The sequence below is a fragment of the Ornithodoros turicata genome, unplaced genomic scaffold (assembly GCF_037126465.1).
Source record: "Ornithodoros turicata isolate Travis unplaced genomic scaffold, ASM3712646v1 Chromosome58, whole genome shotgun sequence".
Taxonomy (NCBI): domain Eukaryota; kingdom Metazoa; phylum Arthropoda; class Arachnida; order Ixodida; family Argasidae; genus Ornithodoros; species Ornithodoros turicata.
In genome coordinates, this window is record NW_026999385.1 from 323005 (window position 1) to 349652 (window position 26648).

The following is a 26648-nucleotide window of genomic DNA, read 5'->3' on the forward strand; positions in this document are numbered from 1 at the left end:
CATGCCTTCAGCCTTTCCGTTGATTATTTGTTGAAATAACTTGTGCAGAGGCGACAACAAATGATTTTCAGTCATTACTACGTGGAGGCATCTGACAAGAAGGATGGGCGTACAATCCGATTTTCAAGATCTCTTGTGGATAAGCGGCCATGTTGACTGGTGGTGTGCGTCCAAGTTTTGGTAACACAGAATACATGCTGGCCTAAGCACAGCAATATAATGCCGCAGAGTGGGATATGGCTAAAAATGATGTGCGAAGGCACAACCAAGGAGCATCCAACTATCTGCGTTCGCTTCGTACGTGTTCACCCAAGGCGAAGATACCACTGTGCAAACAGCCTTACTTCGTAATGTTTTTATTATCACCCGTGATTCTGCATTTGTACTCTTTCGAAAGTACCATAATTACTCGCATAATTTGCATACCCCACTTTTTCATTAAGAAAGTTGTCAAAATAATTCACATCATTTGCACACCCCTACTTTCGTGCGTGACAGCATTGCGTCATCCTGTGACACTGTGCCTGCCTGCACGTGGGGTTCGCCACACCCCTTGCACATGTCAATTTTGCGGCCAATGACAGCACTGCTATATTAATCATCACGGCAACCGCAGGCTTTGGAGGTCACTTGATGACATGGTCACACGGTTGGAATTTCTGACAAGAAAACACTGTGGGAAATATGTTCCCAAACCCGTGTTGCTATCTAGGTGATGGTTTCATAAACACATGTCAGTTTCATTTCAGCTGGTTAGGCAACCCTGCTTCGTTTCAGGTTTGTTTTCACGCTTCACTGCAATCTAAGACGCCATCTTCTTCTTGTTTAGTTTTGCTCCGGCAAAAGGTAAGCTAATAAAGAATATTTTGATACTTTGCGCCGTCTTTCTGGTCAGCATTGTCTTGCGAGTGGTTAGGTGGTATGGTTTCCTAACAGGGGCGAGAATTCATGCCACCCAATCGTTACGGGAGAACATACGATAACGGTGTGGTGGTATGCTTCCCACTGTGTCATCCGTTGCTAATATCCAGTGCTTTCATACAGTTTGCTACTCTGTTGAGATGCCAGAAGCATGAAGCGAAGTGCTGAGAAAGAAAGAGGTCAAGCTTATCGCAAGAAGAAGCTGTGGACCTCCTTTTCTCCCTCCAGGATGTCAGTGACTCGAACATGGACACGGATTCCGATGAGGATCCTGACACGACGCAGGTAGAAACAACAACAGTTTACGGTCCGCTGTGTCTCTTGTCAACGAGGACGGTGCATCATCATTGTCACATGAAGATGCTGAAAATGTCAGCAATGTTTTACATCGCGGTCAGGCCTCTTCCACAAGGAGCGACGAGTTCCTCTCATTCCTACGACGAATGAGACTCTGACGAACAAGTACCAAGTTGGGTGCAGTCAATGACGACTCGGGTGTGGGACCGCACCTTTCCGGATGTCATGAGGCCGGCAGACGGCTATGACCCTGAGATGGACGACATTCAGTTTTTCTCCAAATATTTCTTTGACAACGTATTTGTGCACATACCGTATTTTCTCAAATCTAAGACGTTTTTTTCCAAAATTCTGTTTTCTAAAGTTCGGGGCCATCTTAGATTCCAATTTCGGCTTCAAGAGAAAAGAGGAGGAGAAGAGTGCGAAGCGTGCTGCATGTCGCTTAGAGGCTAATGGCGGGAGGGAGCCGACACCACGTGGGTGGAGCAAGCCGTGCCGAGTGCCAAGGCGTGCCCATCTTGCTGTGAGTATCAGTCTCTCGTTCTCCATTTCGCCATGGCGTCGACAGGTGTACATTATACGGCTATGGTGAGCTAGGACTATCCAATGCATGGGAGCAGCTTGGTCATGGAAATGGCACCCAGTGACGCAAGTGTGGACTGTACTCTGACACGTCAGACATAAACATGGAAAGTGCTTGTGTTTGCCCTCATTGAGACATTGGTCATAAGCTGCAAGAAGATAGCACAGACAAGGGTACGCTTCCCCGGCAGGGTGGTCTGTACGTGCCTAACGCAGCATATCGTTACTCACGTAATCCAATGCTCCGATTTCGTTTACTGTACATAGTGCAAAATAAAAGAGTCTGTTCTCAAAGTGTGAAGACATTGTAGCGGCCTGTGGACAACGACGAAGATGGCCACGCGCCTGGGGCACCTGCCTCAGTTCCACCGGCGCAGCCATGGAGATAGGCCACAGTCATCGCCTCTCCGTGGCATACCATCACCGTCGGTTGGGGCTCATGTAGAGGAACTCCACCTCCTCTACAGCATGTTGTCTCGACTCAGCATCTCTCGGCCAGAGCTGGCCCTGGGCATAAGTGCCCTACGACGGCAACGAAGCTTCGTATTTCTTTTTGTACACACGAGTTACGCGTACGATGGCTGCGAAGCTTCGCGTTATTCAGAAATGGGATTCTACAAGCTAATCTCTGTTGCCACAAGTGGGACAACGGAGTCTGATCACCGAAGATGCCACCTAAGTTACGAAGTGACGGCGTAGGCATCGCAAGCACCACTACAAGCACCACTGATGATGCAAATGCGAAGGCGGACGATGACAACAGCTCAGAAACTTCGGATGTGATGGCCGGGCAGTATGTCCAGCAACTTCTGGAATTAATAAAATTGCAAGAGGCGGAACGTAACCGCATGATGAGGAAACTAATGGACACCAAAGCCAAGACGAACGAAAGTCCAATTCCACGTACTTTACTACCACAGGGAGGGTACGAAGATGAGCCATGTAGACACCCTAAGTAGCGCACCAGTTTCGCCACCCGAAGAGAAAAGCATAGAAGAGAGGTTTGACGTGTGGTACACCACCAGTGAGGAAGAACGGGTTCTTGCCATCCAAATAAGTGATGACGAATTATGCCACTTCATAGGAATTTTGAAGAAGCAGCCAGAAGAGCAAAGTAAATGAGAAAAAGGTGAAGTGAAAGGGTTTGTGCTGAAAAACGGCTGAGGAGACTTCAGCAGGCAAAAAATTGTTTGTTATTCCGAAAAGCAACTGCAAGGCAGTGACAGTAAAGCATCACTGATGGGACACAGTCACGTGGACGAAACCATGGACGAAACATGACTAAACATGGTTCCCCGGAACGAGAAAATATGTTAGGAGGCACATCTCACAATGCTTAGAGTGCCTTTTTCACAAGACACCAGCATGAAAGAAACCAGGAATGCTCCACCCTATCCATCCAGCTGAGAGACCATTCGGGGTGATCCACCTTGATCACTTGGGGCCATTCCCACCGAGCTCAAGCCGTAACCAAGAAATTCTCGTAATAGTGGATAGCTTCTCAAAATATGTCCAACTTTTTGCGCTCAACAACATTTCCGCGAGTGCGGTACTTAAGTGTTTGGATAAGTACATTAACGAGTACGACGTGCCTAAGTGCATCATTACTGACAGGGGCACTGCCTTTACATCTGCACAGTTCCAGGCATATTGCAGGGAGAAAGGTACCACTCATACAAAGGTATCTAGGCAACGATCGCAAGGAAACTGTCAAGTTGAGAGGGTAATCCGACAACTAATCCCCCGCATTGCTATGTCAATTGAGCGTCCTGATCATAAAGACTGGGACAAAAATCTCGAACAAATTCAAATAAACCTAAATAACAGTTGCAGCAAGACAACAGGAAAGACACCGTTCGAGATGTTATATGGCTTCCATGCGAGACACAGCGACAGTTGCATGCGACCACTGTATGTCGACGAAGAACCGTGAGAAAGCATTAAGAAAGTACGGCAATACGGTTGGAATCAATCGAAGCTCAGCAGCAACAACAAGCGCAACGTTATAATTTGCAAAGAAATACACCCCCACAGTACGCCGTAGGAGATATCGTTGTTGTCCGCAGACTCCCAATTCATACTGGGCAGCCTACGAAAACTCAGACGAAATACTGAGGTCTCATGGTGATCGACGAGGTCTTACCAAGTGACATGTATCGCATAAAACAGCGCGACACATGGTGACAGCGATGACAGTATTGATACTGAATGAAATGCACCACAGTTTCACGGTCACTAGAGTTGTTTCTTTTATGAGTTATCCGTATATTTCTTTTGAAGCCACATCTGCTCACATCTGCTACCAGACATGTGGGTTAAGTTTGAGTTTGAAGGTTACAGTGTTACACGTTGTTCAATGTGTTGCACTGCTATGCACCTACTTATTGTTCACAACAATGTTATTAACCATTGTGTAAGAAAGCCGATGACCACGTATTTATCACGCTTTGTATAGTGTTCCGAGCACGGATTGAGTTAAGTGCCGTAAGCTAAACTTTTATACTATGTAAACCGTTTACCAATGTTTCTCTGCATGTCTTCTAAGGCTTCATCAAAGAGGAACGGAGAAGGTGCATCCCCCCATGCATCCCCCAATGGAGAAGGTGTGAGATGATAAAAGTGAAAGGAAGAAAGATCACAAGACGGCGTGGGATTCCTCATGTGGAGTTCAAGGCAAGCAGTTGTTGGGTCAAACGCTCTATGAAGAGGGCTGGCTTTTCACTGTGCCATCAAACATTGGTTTGCAAGCGGCTAACTGCCTATTTCGAGGAAAAGCTCGTCTCCTTCCAGCGTATGCCATCAAGCTCCGTCAGCAGCACGGATACATGCTGAGCCAAATAGGCAATGCAGACCGAACTCTGCTGTACTTTGATATGCCCATGAGCTGCACTGTTGATTCTGTTGGTGTGAAGGAGGTGAAGATTCGCACAACAGGCAACAAGAAGCAAAGGATCACAGTAATGTTGGCCTGCACAGCGGATGGGAAGCAGCTGGGATGACATCCCAGTTGCAGCCCCTGGATGCGTGTATAAATAAGCCTGTGAAGGACAGAATACGGAAGACGTACACGGAGTAGATGGCTGAACGGGATCACAAACTCACAGCTATTGGATGTTTGAAACGTGCACCTCTAAGCCTTTTGGCGCAGTGGGTGATGGACGCGTGGAGGGACGTATCCGACAACATAGTCGTGCGTGCTTTCAAGAAGTGCGCCATATCCAACGCATTGGATGGATCAGAGGACGAGTTGCTTTGGGATGAAAGTGACAAGGAGAACAGTTTCTCTGAATGATGACAGCGAATAAGCAGTCTCCTTCCTACTCTCGACTTACAGACTGTTTTTTGTTTATTAACTTTTTTTCCAAAATCGCACGTCGCGAAGTGGGTGAGGGGTCATCTTAGATTCGAGAAAATACTGTAGTCGAAGAGACAAACCTGTATGCTACTGAAAGGAATACCGTATTTGCACGATTCTAACGCGCACTTTTTTTCGGCAAAATTGGTGCTCAAAACCAGGTGCGCGTTACAATCGGGTGCCAAGAACTGCCGCCTAAGTCAAATGCTAACGAGTACTCGGTGAAGGGCGGTTGGCCCATCGTCATCGGCACAACCACCTGGTCACATGATCACACGTTTGCTGATATCGGATATCTGTTACACGTGGTTTCGGACGTGTGACAACGTGCTCCACGATGCCACAGCACCGCCGTCATTATCAAGCTTGTTTCAAGCGAAAAGTGATCCAGTCAGCAGAAGAGGATGGAAATCGAGCAGCTTCACGTCTCTTCAGTGTTCCGGAAACGTGCGTCCGTGAGTGGAGGAAACAAAAGGACAGGATTTTCAACTGCAAATCTACGAGGAAAGGTTTTAATGGGCCACGACAAGGTCGGTTTCCCCAGCTGGAAGACGCTCTTGCGGATTACATCAAGGAATTACGGCTAGGTCAACGTCCCGTCTCGACGGAGATCATAAAAGTGAAAGCGCTCCAACTGGCACGCTCATACGAGATTCCGCCATCTTGCTTTCGAGCCAGCCGGAGCTGGATCTCGAAGTTCATGAAACGAAAAGGGTTTTCGCTGAGGCGAAGGACGAGCATCTGCCAAAGGCTTCCCGAGGAATATGAGGAGAAGTTGACTGCGTTCCAGCAGTTTGTTATCCGACTTCGCAGGGCAAACGACTACATGCCGGGTCAGATTGGAAACGCTGACCAAACGCCAATATTTTTTGATATGCCGTCGAACTACAGTGTGGACACAAAAGGTGCAAAGCAAGTGCGGCTCCTTTCGTCCGGAAACGAAAAGAGCAGGATCACTGCGATGTTGTGTTGCACGGCGGACGGGCAGAAGCTCAAGCCCTTCTTAATTTTTAAAAGAAAGACTCTGCCTAAGGATATGACGTTTCCTGCAGACGTGGAGGTCAGAGTCCATATGAAAGGTTGGATGGATAACGATTTGGTCATTGACTGGATCGACTCCGTGTGGCGGAAGAGGCCTGGAGCCGAACTGGGCGTGCGCTCAATGCTAGTTTTGGATTCTTTCCGGTGTCACATTAGTGAACGTGTTAAAGACAAGTTGGCTGCCTGCCGCACGGACCTCGTAATCATCCCTGGAGGGATGACTTCCCAACTCCAGCCACTGGATGTCTGTTTAAATAAGCCCATTAAAGATAACGTGCGTGCAGCGTACAACGAGTGGCTTCTTGGTGACGACCACGCGTTAACCCCGGCAGGAAGAATAAAGAAGGTCACAATCGGCGAACTCAAAAGGTAGGTGTGTGGTGCCTGGAAGCAACTGCTGATGTCCATGGTTGCAAAAGCATTTAAAAAATGCGGGATTTCCTTTGGATGGAAGTGAGGACGACTACTTGTGGCCTCTCGACAGCGACAAAGGAAACTCGTCCGGCACCAAGAGCGAAACTGAATGATCTGATAACGATCTTTTTACTACTTATTTTTGCTTTTTCACTGTATGTGCTAGTCATATTCTCACCACGTAACTGCATCTTCTGGTCATAAATGTGTTTTTGAAGAGTTATGTAGCATTTTTGGCAAGTTTTTGAATTTTCCTCATATAAATTCACCTGCACGTTAGACTCAGGGGCATGTTAGAATTGTGCAAATACGGTAGTCAAAAATACTATAGCAATATCGCACATATCTTGGGAGTAAACCATCGAATTACCTCAGACTGGCTACTGGAAGTGGCCATAAATGTAGTACATAGACACCTAGTCTGTCGGCACGATCGAAATTCTTAAAATAAAAACTGCAAAGACAGAATGGGAAAAACGAGCACAGTGCTATTAAAGCGCATCATAATTTGTGTGCTCGTGCCTGGTGAATGAAGGAAGATGGAAAGGAACTTACCATACACAATGATGATCCCTGCGCAAGACACAGTGCCCACAGATGGAACAATGGCTGCACCTGGCTGGCCGAACCACATGGCACACTCCACACTTGGTGGGCTCCTGGATTTCCTCCACCTACCAATAAGTGAAAGCAGTATGAAGGATAATTTTTTTTTTCCTTGCAAGTCATCACCTCATTTCCGCAAAGCCGAAGTCCCACAAAATATTCATACAGGTTACAAAAGGAAGGGGCGTCAGAATTTTCAATAGATAAGTGGCATTCTTTGCTTTTTTGCCAAACCATATTTTTCACTGTGCCGCTGAACATATTTTCTGATATTCGTGTACAACAAATTTTCTACTCCATGGAAATCACCGAAGAATCATATTCTTATCTATGTTATTCATATGCAGCGCCATGTGTAGGAAATGTGTAAGAGAAATCAGCGCTGCTAGCGGCTCATGAGGTATAAAAATAAACTGAGGCCGCACACTCTCTTTCTTCTTGTTGCCCGAGCCTCGATGAAGACACGAGTCTCCTATCTATGTAATAGCACCGGGGGGCGTTTCCCACTTCATGTGTTGACTAAGCGGGCACGACAACTACGACGTGCAACGTCGTGCTACCCAGTCTCTCAATCATAACACTCTAAAGAAGAGAGAAGCCTGTCATGAAGAGTAGCTTCCATGGAATTGGGATGCATATTAGAATTCCCCGGGTCATTCACTTCCCTAGACCAACACCACCTAGATAGAGAAAACCTGCTTACTCGTTGGCGTGACGTAACAACTAATAGTCAGCCACTCAGGATCAGGTCTCCGACGGAGGTAGCCAATCACAAACGAGCTTTCAGCGGTCGTAGCCATGGAAACGAGCCACCGTCGCCTGGGAGCAGTGATGGAACGTCCCCGCGTACTAAACTTTAAAGTGAGGCTCAAAACAGTCCCATATCTTTCCCATGGCTGATTTTCTGGAAACCGTGCTGCACTTTTCATCTACAGGTTCCAAGTTAGCTGCAATCGTATCAGAGTTCTTGAATTCACAGAACGGCGAATTGCAGCAGCTGACGAATTCTGACTATATATGTCGACGTAGAGCAGGGGGAAGAGGAGGCTATAAGCACACGTTCTGTATCTAGATGGCGTTGCCTAGACCCACGTGCTCCCTAATCGGTGATGCGACAGATTGCGAACACGATTGACTGATAGGTGGTGGTAGTCGTCAATGTGGGAGACAGTAACATCATGTAGATATACTTTAGCCTGTGAGCTTTCGTGCACTGGCAGAGTGGCGTATTGTAACCGCAAAACAATAAAAATTCTGTTTTCTAGGCTCATCGTCTAAAACGATGGTAGTGCACATCAGACTGCCTAAATTTCATCCAAAAATCGTCCATGACACGTGAAATGGAGGAGGAAGCATTCGATGTCCCCATGAACCTTTGTGCAAATGTCACGCGATTTTCACACTAAGTTGCAAAAATCATAAAACCCAAAAGCAAAGAGCGATACAGGTAAGTTTTACAAAGCCAGTGACTCACTACTTTATATTATTATAAATTAATTATATTGCTCACTACTTGACAGCTGTGTGTGCCAGAAGCAGTCCATGGTATTTACCAGACCGGACATATTTTGCAAGATAGGATCCGCAACGTATTCCCTGAACATGCCACAACCCAAATTGACAAGTTACTAGGAACGCAAAATTAACTATGTGTACAGTACCATATGGCTTTATTCAATTTCAGTTATATTTTTCATTTTTGCCTCTCAAATATCCAATTTTGCACTTTTTTTTCTGCTACCATTGCACAAAATCATCTGGGTAGACTTGAGTAAACTGGAATGTGCTTCCTGTAGTCCCTACAGATAAATGACACGGATTCAATTTTTTCTCTGTGTGCTTCTTTCGTTACATTTCTTTTACATTGTTACCGAGAAAGCCCTGATCAAGGAAGAAAATCTCCCTCTCCGATAATGTTACCGATGCCTGACTCAGTGTGAGTCAGGCATCGGTAACATTATCGGAGAGGGAGATTTTCTTCCTTGATAGCAGCGCATGGAGGCCACTTATCTCTGTTTGGGATGACCCTGATTGAAGCTGTTGCTGCCGTAGGGGGCGTCGCGATGTGCGTTTTGTGTCTTTTGATTATAATAGAGTTGTGAGTAGCGCAGGTGGTGTCGTCTTCTGTCCGTGTTTCTGTGCACTTTCTACCATGCTTTCCCGAAAATCACTTTCAAGAAAGACTGAGACCGTTTTGCGCTGTATTTCCAAGTTTTCCTATTTAGTACGCGGGGATGTTCAATCATAACTCGCAGACGACGGTTGACGGTGGTTCTTCTCCAGAGAAACTACCAGTAAAAGCATGTTCATGATCGGCTACGGTCGTTGAAAACACGATCCCGATTGGCTGACCCTTAATTGTTGTCAAGTCGTGGTGGTGTTGGTACTGTGCATGCTCCTAACTGCTCAAAGGTACATGTAACCCTGGAGAACTGACAAAACTTGTGTTGCCAACAGTGCTGCACGCGTGACCCAAGCTAAGTACTTTCGTTTCGCACAGACAGCCCGTGTATCAGTGTATCTTGTGCGCCATGTTCCCCATACAGATTGCCACACTTCTTGTTTGACAACAACGGTAACACGCAGCTGACATCAAGGTCAAGGACAATCAGCGCTTCGTGAACTTTCGTGAGCAATCTGTCCATGGCGCGGGGCGAAGCAGCCTAAAAGCAGCGTAGTAACTTAAACATGCAGTTGGAACACAGGTTCTGGGCTGGTGACCTTCCTTTTAAAATGACGCGTGAGCAGTTGTAAAATAGCGGGAATTGAAAACATTAAAAGAACTGGTTCAAATGGCGCCAAAATATGATATAATATGAATGCAACCATCTTATTATATGACGATCAGAAAGAAATATGCAATTATATGGCACACGAAACATTGCAAAACTCTGTCATTGTGATTGGTAATGTGTGGAGAAACATTAGGATATGAGATAGGACGCATTATAAAAGTATGCATGTTTCGTGAACTTCCAGGCCCTAATGTATCTATCCGAAGTATTCAACAAAATATTATTCAGATCAAGAATGAAATAATGAGTTGTGGTAGTATTTGCCTCCAATATTGAATGCATTTGAACTGTTCCTGATGGACCAGGGAGCAGAAAATACCTGAACGTTCTCTACTCATCTAGCCTCATACATATTGCACATTGTGCTTCAAGTGGACCAAATCTAACTACAACATGACCCTGTTGGTCATATTTCAGGTTTCTACAGACTCGTCGAATGTTAACAATGTCACCATAGCAAGCAGCATCTATTATGCTGCATTTCTAATGATGTAGCTGAAAAGAGCCATAGCACAGATGTTGTTGCTGATGACAACAATGGCTCTGTCGACAACAGCTTTAGTTGAAGATCGCCTGCGGCTTGCAAACACTTCCAAATATCTTCCGATGGTTACACTAACATTAAAAATGCTCAGACCGTAACAACAGCAGTGGCAACAAGGATATTGTTGGTATTTCCTGTGCAGCAATCTTTGCAGCCATTAATTCACTTGTGAATGTCAACAGCAACAGCGCTACACTAGCAAAGATTAGTTGTAATTAGAGGTGTGCGAATAATCGAATTCTCGAATTCGAATAGAATATCAAACGCTCGAACTATTCGATTCGCTAATCGAACATCCAATATTCGATTTTTTGAATATTCGACTATTCCACGAATATGAACGACACAACCCGAAAGTGGGCTTCACCTGATGCTTCTGTGCATGAGGTGAAGCCTGCTTTAAGAAATTGCCCTTGCTGCAGGACCAACACAGGCGGGACGGTGTTTAGTTTAAGATAACGTTATCCAAAGTTAGTTTTGTAGACATAGTCTGTGGAAGGGGTGGCGCCCCTCCCACATGCAGTTTAGCGGTGCCGACGAGGGACTGACTTGATGTCTGTGAGGTTGCCTTTAAAGGAGTACAGAGGGCCATCCAAAAAATTTTCAGATTAAGACATCTGATGAAAGTGTGTGTGTCATTATACCGAATAGCGCGAAAGGTTTTGATGTGCGCAATTTGTTTCCCAGAAAAAAAACTCACATAAACATAGCTCGGCGCGTTCACCCTTAACTCGCCACTCCAGCTATAACGAGGATGAGGAGGTATGACGGCACGTCACCGATGACGGCATAAGGAGACTCGTTCTGGTTCGCCGGTCAGTGGGGGTCAGCGCCTTGTCCCTTTGCCGCCGTAAACCTGTTTTGCCAGTTTTCCCGGAGGACTGGGGATAGAAGGAGCGGCCGAAGTATTACCGAGCAAGGAGAAAGGCTTTTTTATCAGAACCCCGAACATCCAAGTAGCAGACGACAGCGGAGTAGCAGACAACATTTCTCTAGGCCAATCAGCGAGCGTTCTCCTTAGAGCGTCAGCGCGAGGTTCCAGGCAGATCACAGGCTGGTACTGCTCTTCACCACCGTTGCGCACGGTCGCTTTTTGCGGCGTATTTTAAATTCAATTTCCGCGATAATTATGACTCTGCGGTGTAAATTACTTCGCATGGTGCATCTTACTGGCCTACTTAACAGCTTTATAGGAAGAAAACTGGGTGTTAAAAATGACTTCTGTGCTACTTTAAAGGAGCTCTGAAAGCCATCTCAAAAATTTTCCGTTCCGAACGCGTTGTGGAAGCAGGTAACTTAACTTGATGATTAACACGAAAATTTTCTCTGTGCGCGATGTTTTTCGTAGAAAAAAAGACACTTGAACATCGCCGTGCGTGTTCCCACTCGACTCGCTCCTCCGGGTCAAACGAGGAGGAGAAAGAAAAAAACGTCACTGGTGACGTAATAAAAGTTGAAAGCGGCGACCGCGCTTCTATCCGGGTCAGTGCTGACTGGTTTTCTTTTCTTTCTTTCCGTTTTCTTTCACCCTGCTTTCTCTTTGTCAAGGGATGAATAAGGGAGGACCTCGATATTCATGGTCGTGAAACCCCCGTTCTCGAAATTCATATTCTGGAAACAAGGAAAAGGGGAAATGCTGCTTCGTAAGATGTTATGCCGCGATTAAGAACATGACATCATTATTTAACCACTCAAATTCAGGAATTTTCTATATGTGTTCAAGTCGCCTTAGCGAACGAAGGACACATTTAGAAGCCATTTGGCTTAGCAGGGCGGCATGTTGGTTGGTTAATTGTGTGCTTGCAATATTATGGGTGGGTTAGTCACAGTTTGCCGTTGGCAGTTTTCTGCGCGCAACATGTGCATTTTATAGTCAGCTAAAATTTACGCTAGTCACGTGTTGTTTCAGTGCACGCTGATATGTCGTCGGACGCAAACTTAACCGGCGTTGTCGGCCACTATATGGTGGATAAAACTGATGCACTATATGGTGACAAAACAAATGGCGCCGAGCACGGATGAACTCAAACTTGCGTGTCTGCGTCGTCCACATTTGTAGTCTTCATCGGCCAATTCTTGTTTAGCTCGATGGTTGGTAAGTTGACCATAAATTGTGGTGGTCTTATGACACTGCTTGGCTATGTTGGTGTGTAGCTCAGGCAATGAATGTTCAACTCCTGATGCCACAATGTGCCGGCGACAGCATATTGCGATAACTTTCACTGGATTGTATCTGACAACGTATGGGCAAGAACACTCCTCCAGCTGAATAAGGAATTAACTGAATGGCTAACAAAGTTGCTAGTCAAAGTGACGGGCACTAGTGATCATAGCGAATTAGTGATATAGCGTATATTGATATAATGACATAGCGGACGGAATTATTGGTCAAAGCCATGCAGCGATCATTTCGAGGCGTGAAGTGAAGCAGCGCTTAGTACCGCACTGTGTTTATACGTATTGCCACCAACAACACAACAAGAAACAGTCACCACGATAACGAACAGCATACAAAACACAGACACGAACAGAACAGCGTTCAACTGGCACCTGAAGTTTATTTTCATAATCCACCTACTCCGGAAGGTCGCTTTAGGGAAAGCAAGGTCAAGCGGGGAGAGGTTGACCGATTTTTGGTTGACTTTGCTCGGGGAGTTCAATGAGGAGGCCTCTACAATCTCACGGTCTAACCTGTAGACCAGTCTTCGTTTACTGTATCTGATAAACCAAAGAAAAAGCGAAAGAAACCTCTTCCACCGTCGCAGCGGGGTTCCGAGTGAAAAATAGCAGACGACGTTCTTCGAAACCAATCAGGGGCTCCACCTTTCTGACGTCAAAATGACGCAAGCGGCTCGACGGCTCGTTCCGGGTATTGCCACCGTTGCGCACGGACGCGATTTTCAAAATCGAATTTTGCGATATTTATGCACCTGTTGATAGTATTACTTCGCATGGTGCATTTTAATATGCTTATTAACCACTTGGTTCAAAAAAATGCTAGTGATTAAAGTGCTTTCCTAGCTCCTTTAAAAAGTTAGGACTCTCGAATAATGACTACAGTCCACGAGCAAGAAGGGTGTCTTAAAGATGTCCTTTACGTCTAAAGTTTCAGTAGTGCAACTTCGTAGGGCAAGTGCAAAGAAACTAAAGGTGTTCATGGCAAAGCTGAGGCAGGATGCCAATTCGTTTGTTTCACAAATGGCCTGTGGTTGTCTGAAACAATTACAGCCTCGTCCGTATAACGTGCTACTGCCTGGCATACAATTTTGAAATGAAGATAACCATTCCAGTACTCCAGTAAGTGTAGGCTCACCTGAAAAGCAGGAAGCACTCTCATGTAAAATTAAAGAGCAGGGGCTTTAAACAGCAGAATTGCGTCTCTCTCTTGTGACAGTTAATGCCAGAAAAAAGCCAGGACTACTAAAGCCATGGGCTACAAAATGGAAACTTTTAGTGCGAAAGTCACATATTGTAAATTTTGCACGAATATTCGATATTCGATTCGGTATTCGGAATTTTTCCCCCCTTCGATTCGATATTCGATTCGACTTAAAATATTCGGATTCGCACACCCCTAGTTGTAATGTGTTCTCATTTTTGTGCTGACATTTGGGGAAAAAATGAATTTTCGACACTGACTAGAAATTTGGGTTGATGTACATGTGAAGGACAAATCAGCGAGAAGTGCACAGACAATTAGCATTATTCTTGAGTTTGCCTGCTTTGCTTACTAGGTGCCTCGCAGACTCACCGCTCAAGCAGCTCAAGGTAGTTTCCCATTGGTGAGTTTCTGATGTTCATACAGTCAAGCTCCTTTACAATGAATACCTTTATAGTGAAAAGATCATTATGAGGAATGTTTTTCGCGGTTTGGTCAGGCGCCCATAGGATTCAATGTATATTTTGAACATTTATAACAAATTCCTTTATAGCGAATGTACCAAAATAACAAAGTGATTTTGCGGTCAGTAGGGCAAAATTTGCAACCTTCGCAATGAAGTTTTACAAGCAAATACCGAATTAAATTACGAACTTCGTGACAGTGTTTCTCATTCCGGCACGGCACGCTCGGCACCACGTGGGTCATCAAAGGTGGAGAGAGAGAACAAGTCTTCATCCCCTTGGCATTTGTCTACCCGGATGGCCTGTTCACGTGGATGGAGCACAGTGAAATATGCGTGGACCTTGACTGTGCAACCCACTTGCTGTGAGCAGGCAGTATGGAGCGTATGAGGTTACTGAGTTTCCGGGAATCGAGGAAAACAGCCCCATTCAAAAGCGTCCGTGCTGTACATGAAGACAGTCTGCACCAGACTCTGGTTACTCCGGCGTTACTGCCATCACACTGTCGACTATGACTTTGAAAGCCCCGTAGCAGAGCAAGTAAGTCCGGCAGATAATCCGGTGCACACAGAGTTCGTCATGCTGTGCAGCCTGCTTGTGTCAATCATATGCACGTTAAATGTAGCAGCATTTCGAAACCAGAACTACATGGCGCCACGCCGCATCTGTGAGGCCCAATGTAAACAAACAGAGAATGTCTGTTGGCATGTCTTCGTTCCCTCCACCGGAGGAGACAGGGATTCTTGGCTTCCCTCTGAGTGGCAGTTGAATGTCTATTGTAGGTTCTTATATCTTAGCATAGCAAGGTACGAGGGTGCAGTATTCCTATGCAGCAAGCAGATCAGAGGTGCGTTTTGATCACAGCTGGCTCAGGCTATGCTCGGGGGCGCTGCGGCACCATCTGTGGGCTATTTCTACAAGCACACTGGTAATATCGCTGGAGGGTGAACATCACCCAGACTCCAGAAAGACGCTTTAACGAAATACAGTAAGAGCAACCTTACGCTCATCACAAAACATGGCAACCAAGCCACAAACTTTAGTATCTAGATTTCACAAAGCTTAGCGGTCTCAAATATGTACCTGATTTGCGAAATTGAAGAGTTTTACAGAATGTCGTAGCACAGATATCCTGCAAATATCCTCTCACCACTCTGGGTCAAAATGAACCTGTATTAGCCAGGACTTTGGATACATACCGTTATGCCTTGTGACATCGCATCAGTGGGAGGAGGAGCAGGTATCCCAGGACCAGACCGCACAATAGAACTGCATATGCATGTGAAAGCTACTGCAGTCATGAGGAGGAGGTTCTCAGAAAAGAGAATCTCGAGGTAAGGAACTACTTCAAGCTGGAACACTCCAACGAGCATCACAAATGACGTTGCTGTCCATGCTGCAAAGAACCTGCACAAGAGGAAGAATACATCAGGAACAATCATGTGCCACTGAGTTCTCATAGCGATATATGCTCAACCGAAGGTTTTCGATGAATTGGAATTATGCATGTACCAGGCTTAACAATAGGCGTCACCTTACTCAACTTGATGCTTTCTCACATGAACTGCAAAGGGTTGATCAAATAACGATGAAATGTCATGAACTGTGTCTACACAATACATAAAATACAATTTCAAAATTCAAAACGACAAATTTTGCCTACACCTCTTGTATTTTAGAAGGCAACTCAAAGACACTGCTAACAGGGAGAGTAAACACTTACAGACTGCTGTAGAATCATAGAACAAGTCTCCATATAAGAAAGATCACACCTGATGTTGAAGGGACCATAAAGAGATTCTCGAAAAGTCTGAGCTCTCGCCAGAGGAAGGCTACAAAAAATTACTTTGCAAAATATGCAATTTTGCCATTATATATTCCACGCAGGTGCATTCCACACACAAAACTAGTGGCACACACACACACAACACTTCCCTCCTACAAGTAGAATGACATCACTTGCATCATTTGCTCATTCCAAGCCAGCCTACCAAAGAGGAAGATCACGTGCTTCTAACGTCATCTCTAGTTTCTATGTCGCACCAGCTGGAGTCCAGTCGCAGCAGCAGCCCTTACTTGAGCAGCATTTCTCTGTTCTAACCAATTTTAGGTATATACTCTGCGCGAATGAGATTTGAGGTATCGCATCCGACCCGCATCCACGCACAAGTTATGCGCATCCGACCCGCATCCACAGCATACACAACACTTTACATCCGCATCCGATCCGCTGAGCAAAACGCACCATCCGCATTCGATCCGCAAAATCCGCACATTTCGAAAGACGCGTAAAGACCACCGGAAGCATGTCCTCCATGATGTCACGGAAGGACTCACGACGACAAGCATAGGTAAACCTTTCAACAAACGCAATATAGAGAGACTTCTGGAATGCTACCTCACCGGCGCTCGCGTGGTTCGAGACGACAGAATGCCTCCTCTCCTGTCTTGGCCGTGCATGGTCAAAGGTGAACCCGAGCATGCACTCGCTGTCGGCGCGCAATACAAATAAATTGCTGGCGGAAAAATTACAGCACGCGGTATATCCCCATCCGATCCGCTACGTGCGCATCCGCATCCGATCCGCACACCGCAGAAAGTGCTAAATTGTCATCTGAATCCACAAGTATCTTGCGGATATCCACTTCCATCCACGGATGGTGCAGGGCTCTACCATACTCTGCACAGTGAATGTAATAGTACCCAGAAATGCATAAAAGCGGCTTGCAGAGGTGTCGAGGATCTCTTCAAGAGGACTTTAAATACTGTTGACAAGCACTGTCAGTAGTTGTTTGAAAGTTGTCCAGTTAAATGTCAGTTGGAGCATAAGTCTTTCCTCTTGGACCATTCCTGAGAGCAATGCATTGTTACAGCACAGAATCAATGGCATACTGTTAGCCCAATTTGTCTGAGCACACACAAGTGAGTGGATCAATACGAAAGAAACTCAGAGATTGACCCCTAAACTGAAAGCTAACAGTGCTTACCCACACGTCTCACCAATCTAACTTCTCCAAAACTGATTGGAGTCTCTTCCGCATAAAGACTCAAAGATAATTACTTCTGTGGCAGTTATATAACTCTTAAAATCTGCAGGCTTCCTGGCGAAAGCTTCACACCAGTGATGGAAGTGCCTCGATGTGTTCAAGGACAGCCATTGGTGCCAGAAAAATCTAGTTTAGGTGCAGCCTGGTGCAGCTTCGCCACTCACTGTCGAAGGGTCTCGCGCACGTATGATCACTCATTTATGACGTGGAATGAGTTATTTCCACGTTTCGTGTCAGGGGTACAATTTTCATTTTTGCATTTGTGTATGTGCAGCCACCTGGAGGTGGCGGTCATGTCAGTTGGGGGGAAGTCATCGGCTTCAACACTACGTCGACGTTTGAGGCCGAGACTTCACAACACTTTGTACTGAATGCACTTTCACTTATTCTGCAAGACTTCTCTTGTTAGGTTGCCGCACAATGTTTAACGTTCCGCCACTTGGTCGACGGAATACAAAAATGGTGCGAGGTGAGAGATCGTGGAGCCACGAGACTGACCTAGCTATCAAAAAAGATAAAAGGGAAGAAACGAGACAGGGAACACCAGGATGTGTCAACACACGTTCCCAAACCCGAACTCAGTGGATGGCACGAAGAACTGTCCACGCACGCATTGTGTTTCGTTGTTGAGGAACCTAGCGACCCTCAAATGTGGCAAGTTGCAGTGACCGGCAACAATAGGCTTAGACCACATCTTCAGACACACCCAGCTACCTTTTGGCACCGAAAAATCAGTAAGTCGAAATGTGTGACTGCTTGGCCGAATGGATAGGCTGGGCTAGGCCAGCTGGTATCGGCTTCGACTCACACAATTAGCCCCCTAGTAACTTGCTGTGACAGCTCCCTCTCACATTAAAATTTTGCCAAACACTGGTGCTTCTCCTTCACTTTGGGTTTCGTTCTCTTGTAACACGCGCAATCTCCATAGAGTGCGAAGTACTCCTAGTCCTCGCCTACTTCCGCCCCTACTATGCTCTGCCCCTGTTTTGGTGCAAACGCAACAAAAACACCCTCTATGGCACAGGATGGTGCAGCACCCCGTGATTAGCACAGTTTGCTGCAAATGGCGCAGCACTTCCATTACTGTTTCATACACATAAAAGATATATGCTGCATTTCACTACTAAAGCAGGTATTGTTTTGAACTATAAGTACACCAGTCCCGGTTTTTACTCCATTGTTCTGAACTGACCCGGTGTGAAGACAGGACAGGGACACAGCAGACAGAACAACAGCACACAGCGTCTCTGTCCTGTTCAAACTCGATACGTTCAAGATGTTACACCAACGTGCTGAAAAGCTTGCATTACTCAGGTGTTGTGTTTTCCATTTGTATTTTTTCATCATACGTACATACACACATCATACAATGAGAATTACAAACTCTATCTCGTACTTAATGTTCTTGCTGTGGGTTGTCGTGCTGGTCTCCTACTCTGCATGTTGTGTTTTGCAACCTCCGCAAGGCAGGTTCAAACTTGCAACAAGTGATTATATATGGATGCCTGCTTCAGGTATGCACCAGGGAGGAGAAACTGTCAGTCATCTATTTCCTTACGAGCGAAGGTGTGAAGCCTACTGTCATCCACCATAGCATGAAGGCACAGTACGGTAGTGCCGTCAATGTCATAGTGTGTTGTTACTGGTTATTGACATCAAGTGGAATGATGTAATTGGCAAATCGGGGATTGAGCTTCCATCTCATCGCTTTTGTTATTCGAGTCACTTGGTTGCTTTCGTCTCACTTTTATGTTTTTCTATCGGTTTCCTGTAGTACTTTGTGATTAATGCAGTCAGAAAATTTGAGGTTTTGACAGTTGATGAAGAACTTTCTATACTTAATCGATGCCATGTCTAAGGGTAAAAAGAAACGCGACGTTGCTGTCCGGAAGTTACAAATGTTCTCTGCTTGCATCAGAATAAAGGGCGGTTCAGGCGGAACTTATTTTTTGGTATACTCCTGAATGACACCGTAAGTATGGCGATGACATTTGTTCTCAATACAACTTGCATCATATTCAAGAACAAGAGTGCCATTCATATTTCTAAGCTTGTCTTATGACAAAAAGATGTATGCTGGAATGGGCAATGGACAATTTTTTTTTAAATAACACATTCTCCCAGAACATTAATTTTCGTTGTTCACCAATAAAGAACTAAGGTTACTTATTGAACCACCACCTTATTTAGTGTGCACCCGTGTCTGTACAAGTAGCTGTGTTTGCGTGTTGGCACATTTGGTTTTCTGAACTTTCCAGGTTGACCAGAAGCGATCACGGTGCAAACTAGGGGGTAAAAATTTGTTTTACCTGGTTTAACCCTATAACACAAGGTTCCAAAGCATATACAACAATGCTTGGCAATGCAAAGGGTTGCAACATCACAAGTCTTTATACGACATTACGAGAAACGGAAAGAAGCGTACTTAGTTCTTCGCTTGGTCTTTATGGAGTGCCAGTGTATCACATAAAGCCCAATGGGCATCGCCAGGAAACTGAACAATGTGGCTGTCCATCCTAGACAGGCAATGAGTAACACAGATGGAAGCAGAATAACTGCAAATATCACATCCACATCCACTCTCTTGGCACCTCCAGCCCATGGAATTCGCAGGCGGTCCATGGAGGTCAGTTTCACACGGGAAAGGGTAGACCTCGAAACACGACGGCACGTAAACAACCTGTAATGGATAAAACATCCCATGATAAGACTGTTTGAGAGCTGCCACTAGCTATGGGATTCCTCCTACATTTTTAAAGGCGGGTAGCACTGCAAACAATTGCTTAATTTGTGTGAAATATGTCTGAGGTCAATTAGGCTCTATTTTCAGTTTTGGCCTGAGAAACGTTTCTACAGGGCTAAGAATATGAATGACAAAATTGCATTTTCTGCTGTATTCACATTTTTGATCACTCAAAGTAAAGATACTTGAAACAACAATTTTTGTCTCATGCTAGAAACATGCATTGCTAGGAATATGTAAGCAATATACAGGGCATTTCACCAAGCGTGTTATTAATCTTTATACAAAAAGCTGCTTGTCCGAAAAAGATGCGGTAGTTAAGGAAGTATATATCTTCTGGGAACTTTCATCACGACTTGCGTTGGTTTTCATTACCTTTTTGCCGTGGGAAGTCAAATTTTCTGACTTGGACTCGAAATTTTGTCAAGTGAAGGCAACTTTTTTTACGAGAAATACCCCAACTCATTCAAAGACATAGGTAGGGGAGTCGAGCCCCCCTTACCCACCATGGGCAGACCCACGATCGCGAATGTTCTTGCTGTTGCTGGTTTCCACCCTCTCTAAGCAGCATTGTTGAATAGTTTTGAAATTATGAGGTTTTCAAACTACTTCTAATGTCATGAGGCAGCATGGCCGGCCATGACGGACTATATGTACATAATTGCATTTTTAACACTGACACATTCTAGATTTTTATTGCTCATCTTGCTGTATGCACAGGTATGCGTGTGTGCCAAATGGCGCAACCGAGAGCAGCAGGGGGTAGGGAGGGGTTCATACTGAGCCCCCTAACCTGGAGGTCCTGCTACGTCACTGGTGTCCAGCCATCCTATCTGCGGCGCAGTAATATTTTGAGAGCTGACGGATTTGATTTCTTTTCCTTCTTATGTTGAACACGACTATAGTGCGCTTTCAAGTACATCTTGTCTATTAACTTGCTGAGGACAAGGAGTGTCAGCAAAGGTGTAAAGTGATACAGAAGAAGCGTATAGGGCCTTCCCATTTTCACCAATTAGAAGACGGACCGATATTACTTTCTGTGCTGGTTGAGAATAAGAGATATGCTCTAAGTTCTGCATAGAATGTATGCCACGAAGGAGCCACACAATGGAAACGTGTCGTGTTGTGCACTGCACACAGGTAAACTGACAAAGCGCACTTTATTCAAATGCTGAGTTTTGACTCGCTGTCACAAATGTTTTGGGCACATTCTACATTTTTTGGTGCACAGTCTCGTTTCTCGCCTCTTCGCATATGCTAGTGTGAATGAGAATAAAATGGGTGACAGTCCTTATAACTGCGCTTACACTGTATATATAATTTTATAAACTGTATACAAAACGTGATGCAGTTAGAGAATGAAAACATCCTGTTAGCCCTCGTAGACAGCTACAACACAAACATACATGAGGGAGTAACAGACACCAACAAGGGGAGACATACACATACATGAGGAGGCATTAAGAAGGGTCGCTCGCGTGTGCTAGTTCAGTCAAAACAGTTATCTTGTCAAAATCGAGGGGATCAAGTGCTACATCACTACTGTCAGCATGGCGGGCTTTTTTTAGAACAAATTCACTATTTTATTTGGTATGTAAATGTGGACGCCAAATTGGCACGTTTCCCAGGCCCTTTTGTACAGCTCGCATTCGCAGAGGTGGGACCAGTGATTCCCCCAGAAATTCACTGCTGGGGGGGTGCCGAGCTTTCAAGGGGGGGGTGCTTGGTGAAGGTTCCACTTACGGAATTTTTCATAGACACGGAAAGAATCATGGCACAATGGTGACATATCTGCACAGCTTTCCCGTTTTATTTGTACATGTTATTACATTAAAACACAGTACAGTAGAATACAGATTCATTATGAACGGCATTTCAACATTAAGATGCATAATCACACGACCGGCAAAGAAAAAAGCCTAGCACATTGTCTCACGAAGCTCAATGAACACCTAGCAACCAACGATGAAAACCTTAGACGAAAAAGGCAGAATACTTCGCTTGATTGAGTTGGGCGCAAATGGTTCTTGATGATCCACATTGAGTTTGCGTGCCCGCACGCATTTTTGCTCGTATATGCGCGGAATATATGCATTGAACAGTCACTTTCAAATGATTTTGGAGAAATGCATGGTACGATCATCTGGATGACTGTGGTCCTACAGCCCAAGTTTGACCGTACAGGATGTAATTCGCTGCGAGGGACTCACTACCAGAACGTGTTGGTGGCCGAGCTGGGTGGGGTTACCTGAGAAATTTCAGGGGGGTGTTGCCAAAATGCAGGGAGGGTGTACACCCCCCCCCCCTGAGGGGGGTGTAGGGAAATCCCTGGGACACCTAGACATAATAGTACTTCCGCATAACAATGCCACCATCGCTCAACATAAAATAGGTGAGCTAACCAGTTAATACAGCGCAGTAAGGGCTTCATTACATGTTGAAGAGGAAGAGAATAAGCGTCAGTGTCCAAACCTGCATTCTACACTACGAAATGCGACAGGCTCCACAGAGTTCGTATTGCCTGATCCGCATGCGTGACAGCTCAAGCTTAGCGCTGAGCTCAAGCTTTGACGCCTTAGCAGCTCGCCGATCCATTCACTTCTGCGAGTGAATGACACCTGTCACCCGACGGAGCAACTCATATCGCATGGAAATCACAACGATGAGAATGCGCGAAGGCTGCAGCGGCACGTGCTTTTCACTGCTTGAGAAAGGTGACACACCCAATGCTTTCATTGAGATCTGTCGTTGCTGTGAAGGATGGGCGTCATATCTCAAGGAATCCCCGTCAACTTACCTGTCAAAGCATTCATCCAAGGCTTCGCAATCACAGAGGCAGGCCAACACGTGAGAACGTTGTCCAAACTGGGATATGTATTCGCAGCAACAGAGGGGTTCCTCTTCGCTTTGGTTGATCTTCGTCATTCTAAACTCGACATGTCTATTAATAGAGGCGCTAAAGGGTTTCAGACAAGACAGACAACGGAGCGTGAAGTACCGCAAGTAGAAAAAGATACGCTCCTTTAAAACGCAAAGCAACAAAGCAGAACGCCGAGAGCGCCCCTCAATGCGTGGTGTTAATGCCGATGCTCCTTCCCGTTGCCTGCTTCAGATTTAGTTTCTGTTTGCAAGAGAAAGCGCTACTTTGACTCGGTGAAACGAACGCAACGTGGAAATGCATGGGGCTGGGTAGAATAACTCGTGCGATGCACAATAAAGTGCCAGCAAAACGGATACAAATGAAATCTATACTCGTCTATGTTGAAAACGAACACGTAAAACGGAGGCAGATAGCCCTCTATCCGTCTTCGTGGTCCGTGCTCGTTTTTAATGGGACGGTCTCGTACAGCCGGGGCGATTCCGAAACTTAGCCAAAACTATCTTCACGAGTACCGTACACATACAACCGTCAAAGTTTCATTCGGAATAACCAAGTCGTTTTCGAGGAATTTGTCGAAACGTGCCATAATAGCAGACGACGAAACCTGAGCTTCTCCCATGCAACGTCACGCATGACGTCGGCCTGCGGGTACGTCGCCGTTGTCATGGTAATTGTAACTTGCAGAAGCACCTCACCTTGGGTTGAGTCATCCCCTTTGCTCTCGAAATGGGGACACTCAGGCATAGGCGCCGACTGCGGGGGGGGGGGGGGGGCCTTGCCCCCCCGGAACATAAACTAGGGGGGGGGCGCCGCCTCCCCCGGGAAGTCCCGCTAAGTGACTGACACCAACCTTTGGGGCTCGGCGCGCCCGGGTCAAAAGAGCGAAGAGACACCAACCCCAAAAATGCATCTTGCAATTTGTAAAATATGTCTCCGCACCATACTCATTATCACAGTAGAAAGTGAGGTGAAGAAACACAGAGGATGACACAACAGATAGCCTGAATTTCGCCCAAAGCAATCAGAAACGAAGCAGTCGGAAAGGTACCAGCAGCTGCCAGTGAGGTGTAAAGGTAGAATCTTCGGAACGCATATCCGTTGGGAGCGGGACAACTCCCGCTGCTCCATTTCATTGACCATATATATTACTCGCATTTCGGGTCAAACACCGAGGATCCAATAGATTTTGTTCCTTTTGCAGTCAGTTTTCAAAGGCGTAATGCCTTCAGTTGTGCACATGTTCACTGTTTACGTTTTCTCTGTTTTTTTTTCTTTTTTCTGTTCTTCCTTCCTCTTATTTTTATACCAGTTCTGCATGCATCATAAGATCCCGCCAGAGTGTGTGATTCTTCAGCTTTAGTTTTGTGTTCTTCATTTTTATTTTCCCTTTCTTTCCTTCTTTTTGTTTTCTTTTGCTTTCTTTTTTCTTTGCGTTTTTTGTCTTCCCCATTTCACTCTTCTGTTTTGGAATAACACACCGACATCCATCTGGCTTACCTTTCTTTTTTTCTTAATAAACATATCCCCCCCTCCCCGTCAGAGTGCTTATTTCGCCGTGCGCCCTTGCCCCCCCCCCCCCCCCCCCCCTGGGAAAATGAAAACTCTCCGCCTCTATGGCGGGCTAGAATGGGCGTCCCTCTAGCCCGCCATACCGCCTCTGCACTCAGGCATATATCTACGCCAGCGGAGAACGTAGTCCGTGCATTGATTGTGGGGTCTCCAATAATGTGGCGCATAATTGGATAGGTGGAAGCTAAGTCACGTGTTTGCCTTCCGCGAGCATTTAATGCGGTTTTTAAATAAACACGCACTCCTTCTCCATATACGTCGTCAGCGACACTTCATTGCGAAACATGATCAGTGTGCAACGGGGAGTGTAATGGAAGCGCGCGTAATATATTTTTGGTCGGAGGTGTAATGCGACCGCGCGCGCCGATGGCCGGCGACTTCAGATTTGTGATTGTGGGTGGGGTTGTCCTGCGACTTTTAACTTGTCTCTGAGGATTAACATAATTGTTCTAAACCACCATGTGGGCCACTCCTTAGAATGTGCGTTTTTCGCATAAGAAGTGAAAGAAAATGTACGAGAGTTGCCGCGGTCCCCAGTAACTTCTGAAAGTTGTCTGCTCCGCCGGTGCACTAGCGCGCGCAAAAGCAGACGATTTCTGTATCCTATCACGGACTTTCCCGCACGGCGACGTGGCCGTTCTTACTGTTGCCAACACAGATCGCGGCATGCTCTGCAATCTTTATCAATTTAACTCGGTTATTTAATAACCGTGACGTGTATTGTCGGGTAAATTCGCAGTAATCCATTTTCAACAAAGGGCAATCGAATGGTACACCTTATGAGAGGGGCAGGGGGTACGAGACCGTCGGGTCCAGGCCCTCGCTTTGGGGTGGAGGAGCGGTTTCTTTGTCGAAACCAGGGATCGGAACCGGTATTTTTTTCGGTCAGGTTCGGGTTCAAGCATATTGGTTCGGTTCGGGTGTAGCTCCGCTGTAACGAGATTATCAGTTTGAACCGGTTCAGGTATATCGGTTCGGTACTGGTTTGGGTTCGGCTCAGGAAGAACGCCCTCCCACCCCCCCTAAAAAAAAAGTGATGAGCGATCGGGACAATTACAGGGATAAACCTCTACCCGAGAAACGTCATCATGACGTTGGTAGACACACCGAAACCAAAACAGATCGGAAGGGGGGAGCTGGGTTCCACGAATGGGCACTTGTTCGCTGCCTCCTATTGAAAGAAAAGTAGGACCGATGGTCGCGTCCTTTTCAGAGACCATCGTTATCCCCTCAAGACCGTGGCTTTCGGGCGCGACCTTGTTTGCCACTAGCACTGAACGTAGTTCAACCAGTTCAACTCTACCAAACTCGTGGCGCTGTCGAACATTATGACATCATTTGTTTACAAACAGGTAGAGGTCTATTGGAACCGTTGTTTTTTTCGGTCCTGGTTTAACCGGTTCATCGGCAGTAATTTCGCTGCATCAAAGCGAGCTTGCCCTCACCGTACACGGTCTTAAGAGAAAGGTGTGAAATAACCGTTTCAGGTGAAACCACAAGACAAGTAATAAATACATTTTAATAAAGCAATAAACACATATTTATCATATTTTACTGTATTGTACTCTCGTGGTCGTCTGCTGAAAACGATGGCAGAACCCAGTCAGGGCTCTGTTTTGCTCCGGCAAAGAACTGACGTCATAAAAGTCACAAACTTTTACTCGCATCTGGCATTATACAAAAAATAAATAAACAAAAAGAAAAAACGTCGGTCGATAGTACAATTAGGTATTTCACCTCTGAACCGATTCCCGAACCGGTAACCGTATCACCTTCTCTTCGGGTCAGTTCCGGTTCGGTTCAAGACAAGCAAAAAAATTGTTCGGATTCGGTTCGAGGCGTGTTCGACAGAAAATAACGTTTTCTTTTCGGTTCGGATTCAGCAACTGCAGCAGGGCAAAATATCGGTTCGAACCAGTTTAAACCAGTTCGAACCGGTTGAATGTGAATTTCGAGCAGATTGTCACGGTTCAAGCGCATCCGATTCTCAAATAACACAAATGTTCTTTC

At 45.7% G+C, this 26648-nt stretch overlaps 1 protein-coding gene across 1 annotated transcript in view; it reads right to left on the reverse strand.

Annotated features, from left to right (window-relative positions):
- LOC135374437 (palmitoyltransferase ZDHHC23-B-like) overlaps positions 1-23245 on the reverse strand; it is a 65256-nt gene extending 42011 nt beyond the window's left edge. The window contains exons 1-4 of the mRNA XM_064607399.1: positions 22986-23245; positions 19871-20125; positions 15598-15805; positions 7166-7284 (exon numbers count right to left, since the gene is read on the reverse strand). Coding sequence (XP_064463469.1) covers positions 7166-7284; positions 15598-15805; positions 19871-20125; positions 22986-23113 — 710 coding nt within the window. The 5' untranslated portion in view covers positions 23114-23245. The remainder of the gene's footprint in view (positions 1-7165; positions 7285-15597; positions 15806-19870; positions 20126-22985) is intronic.
- Positions 23246-26648: the final 3403 nt, after the last annotated feature.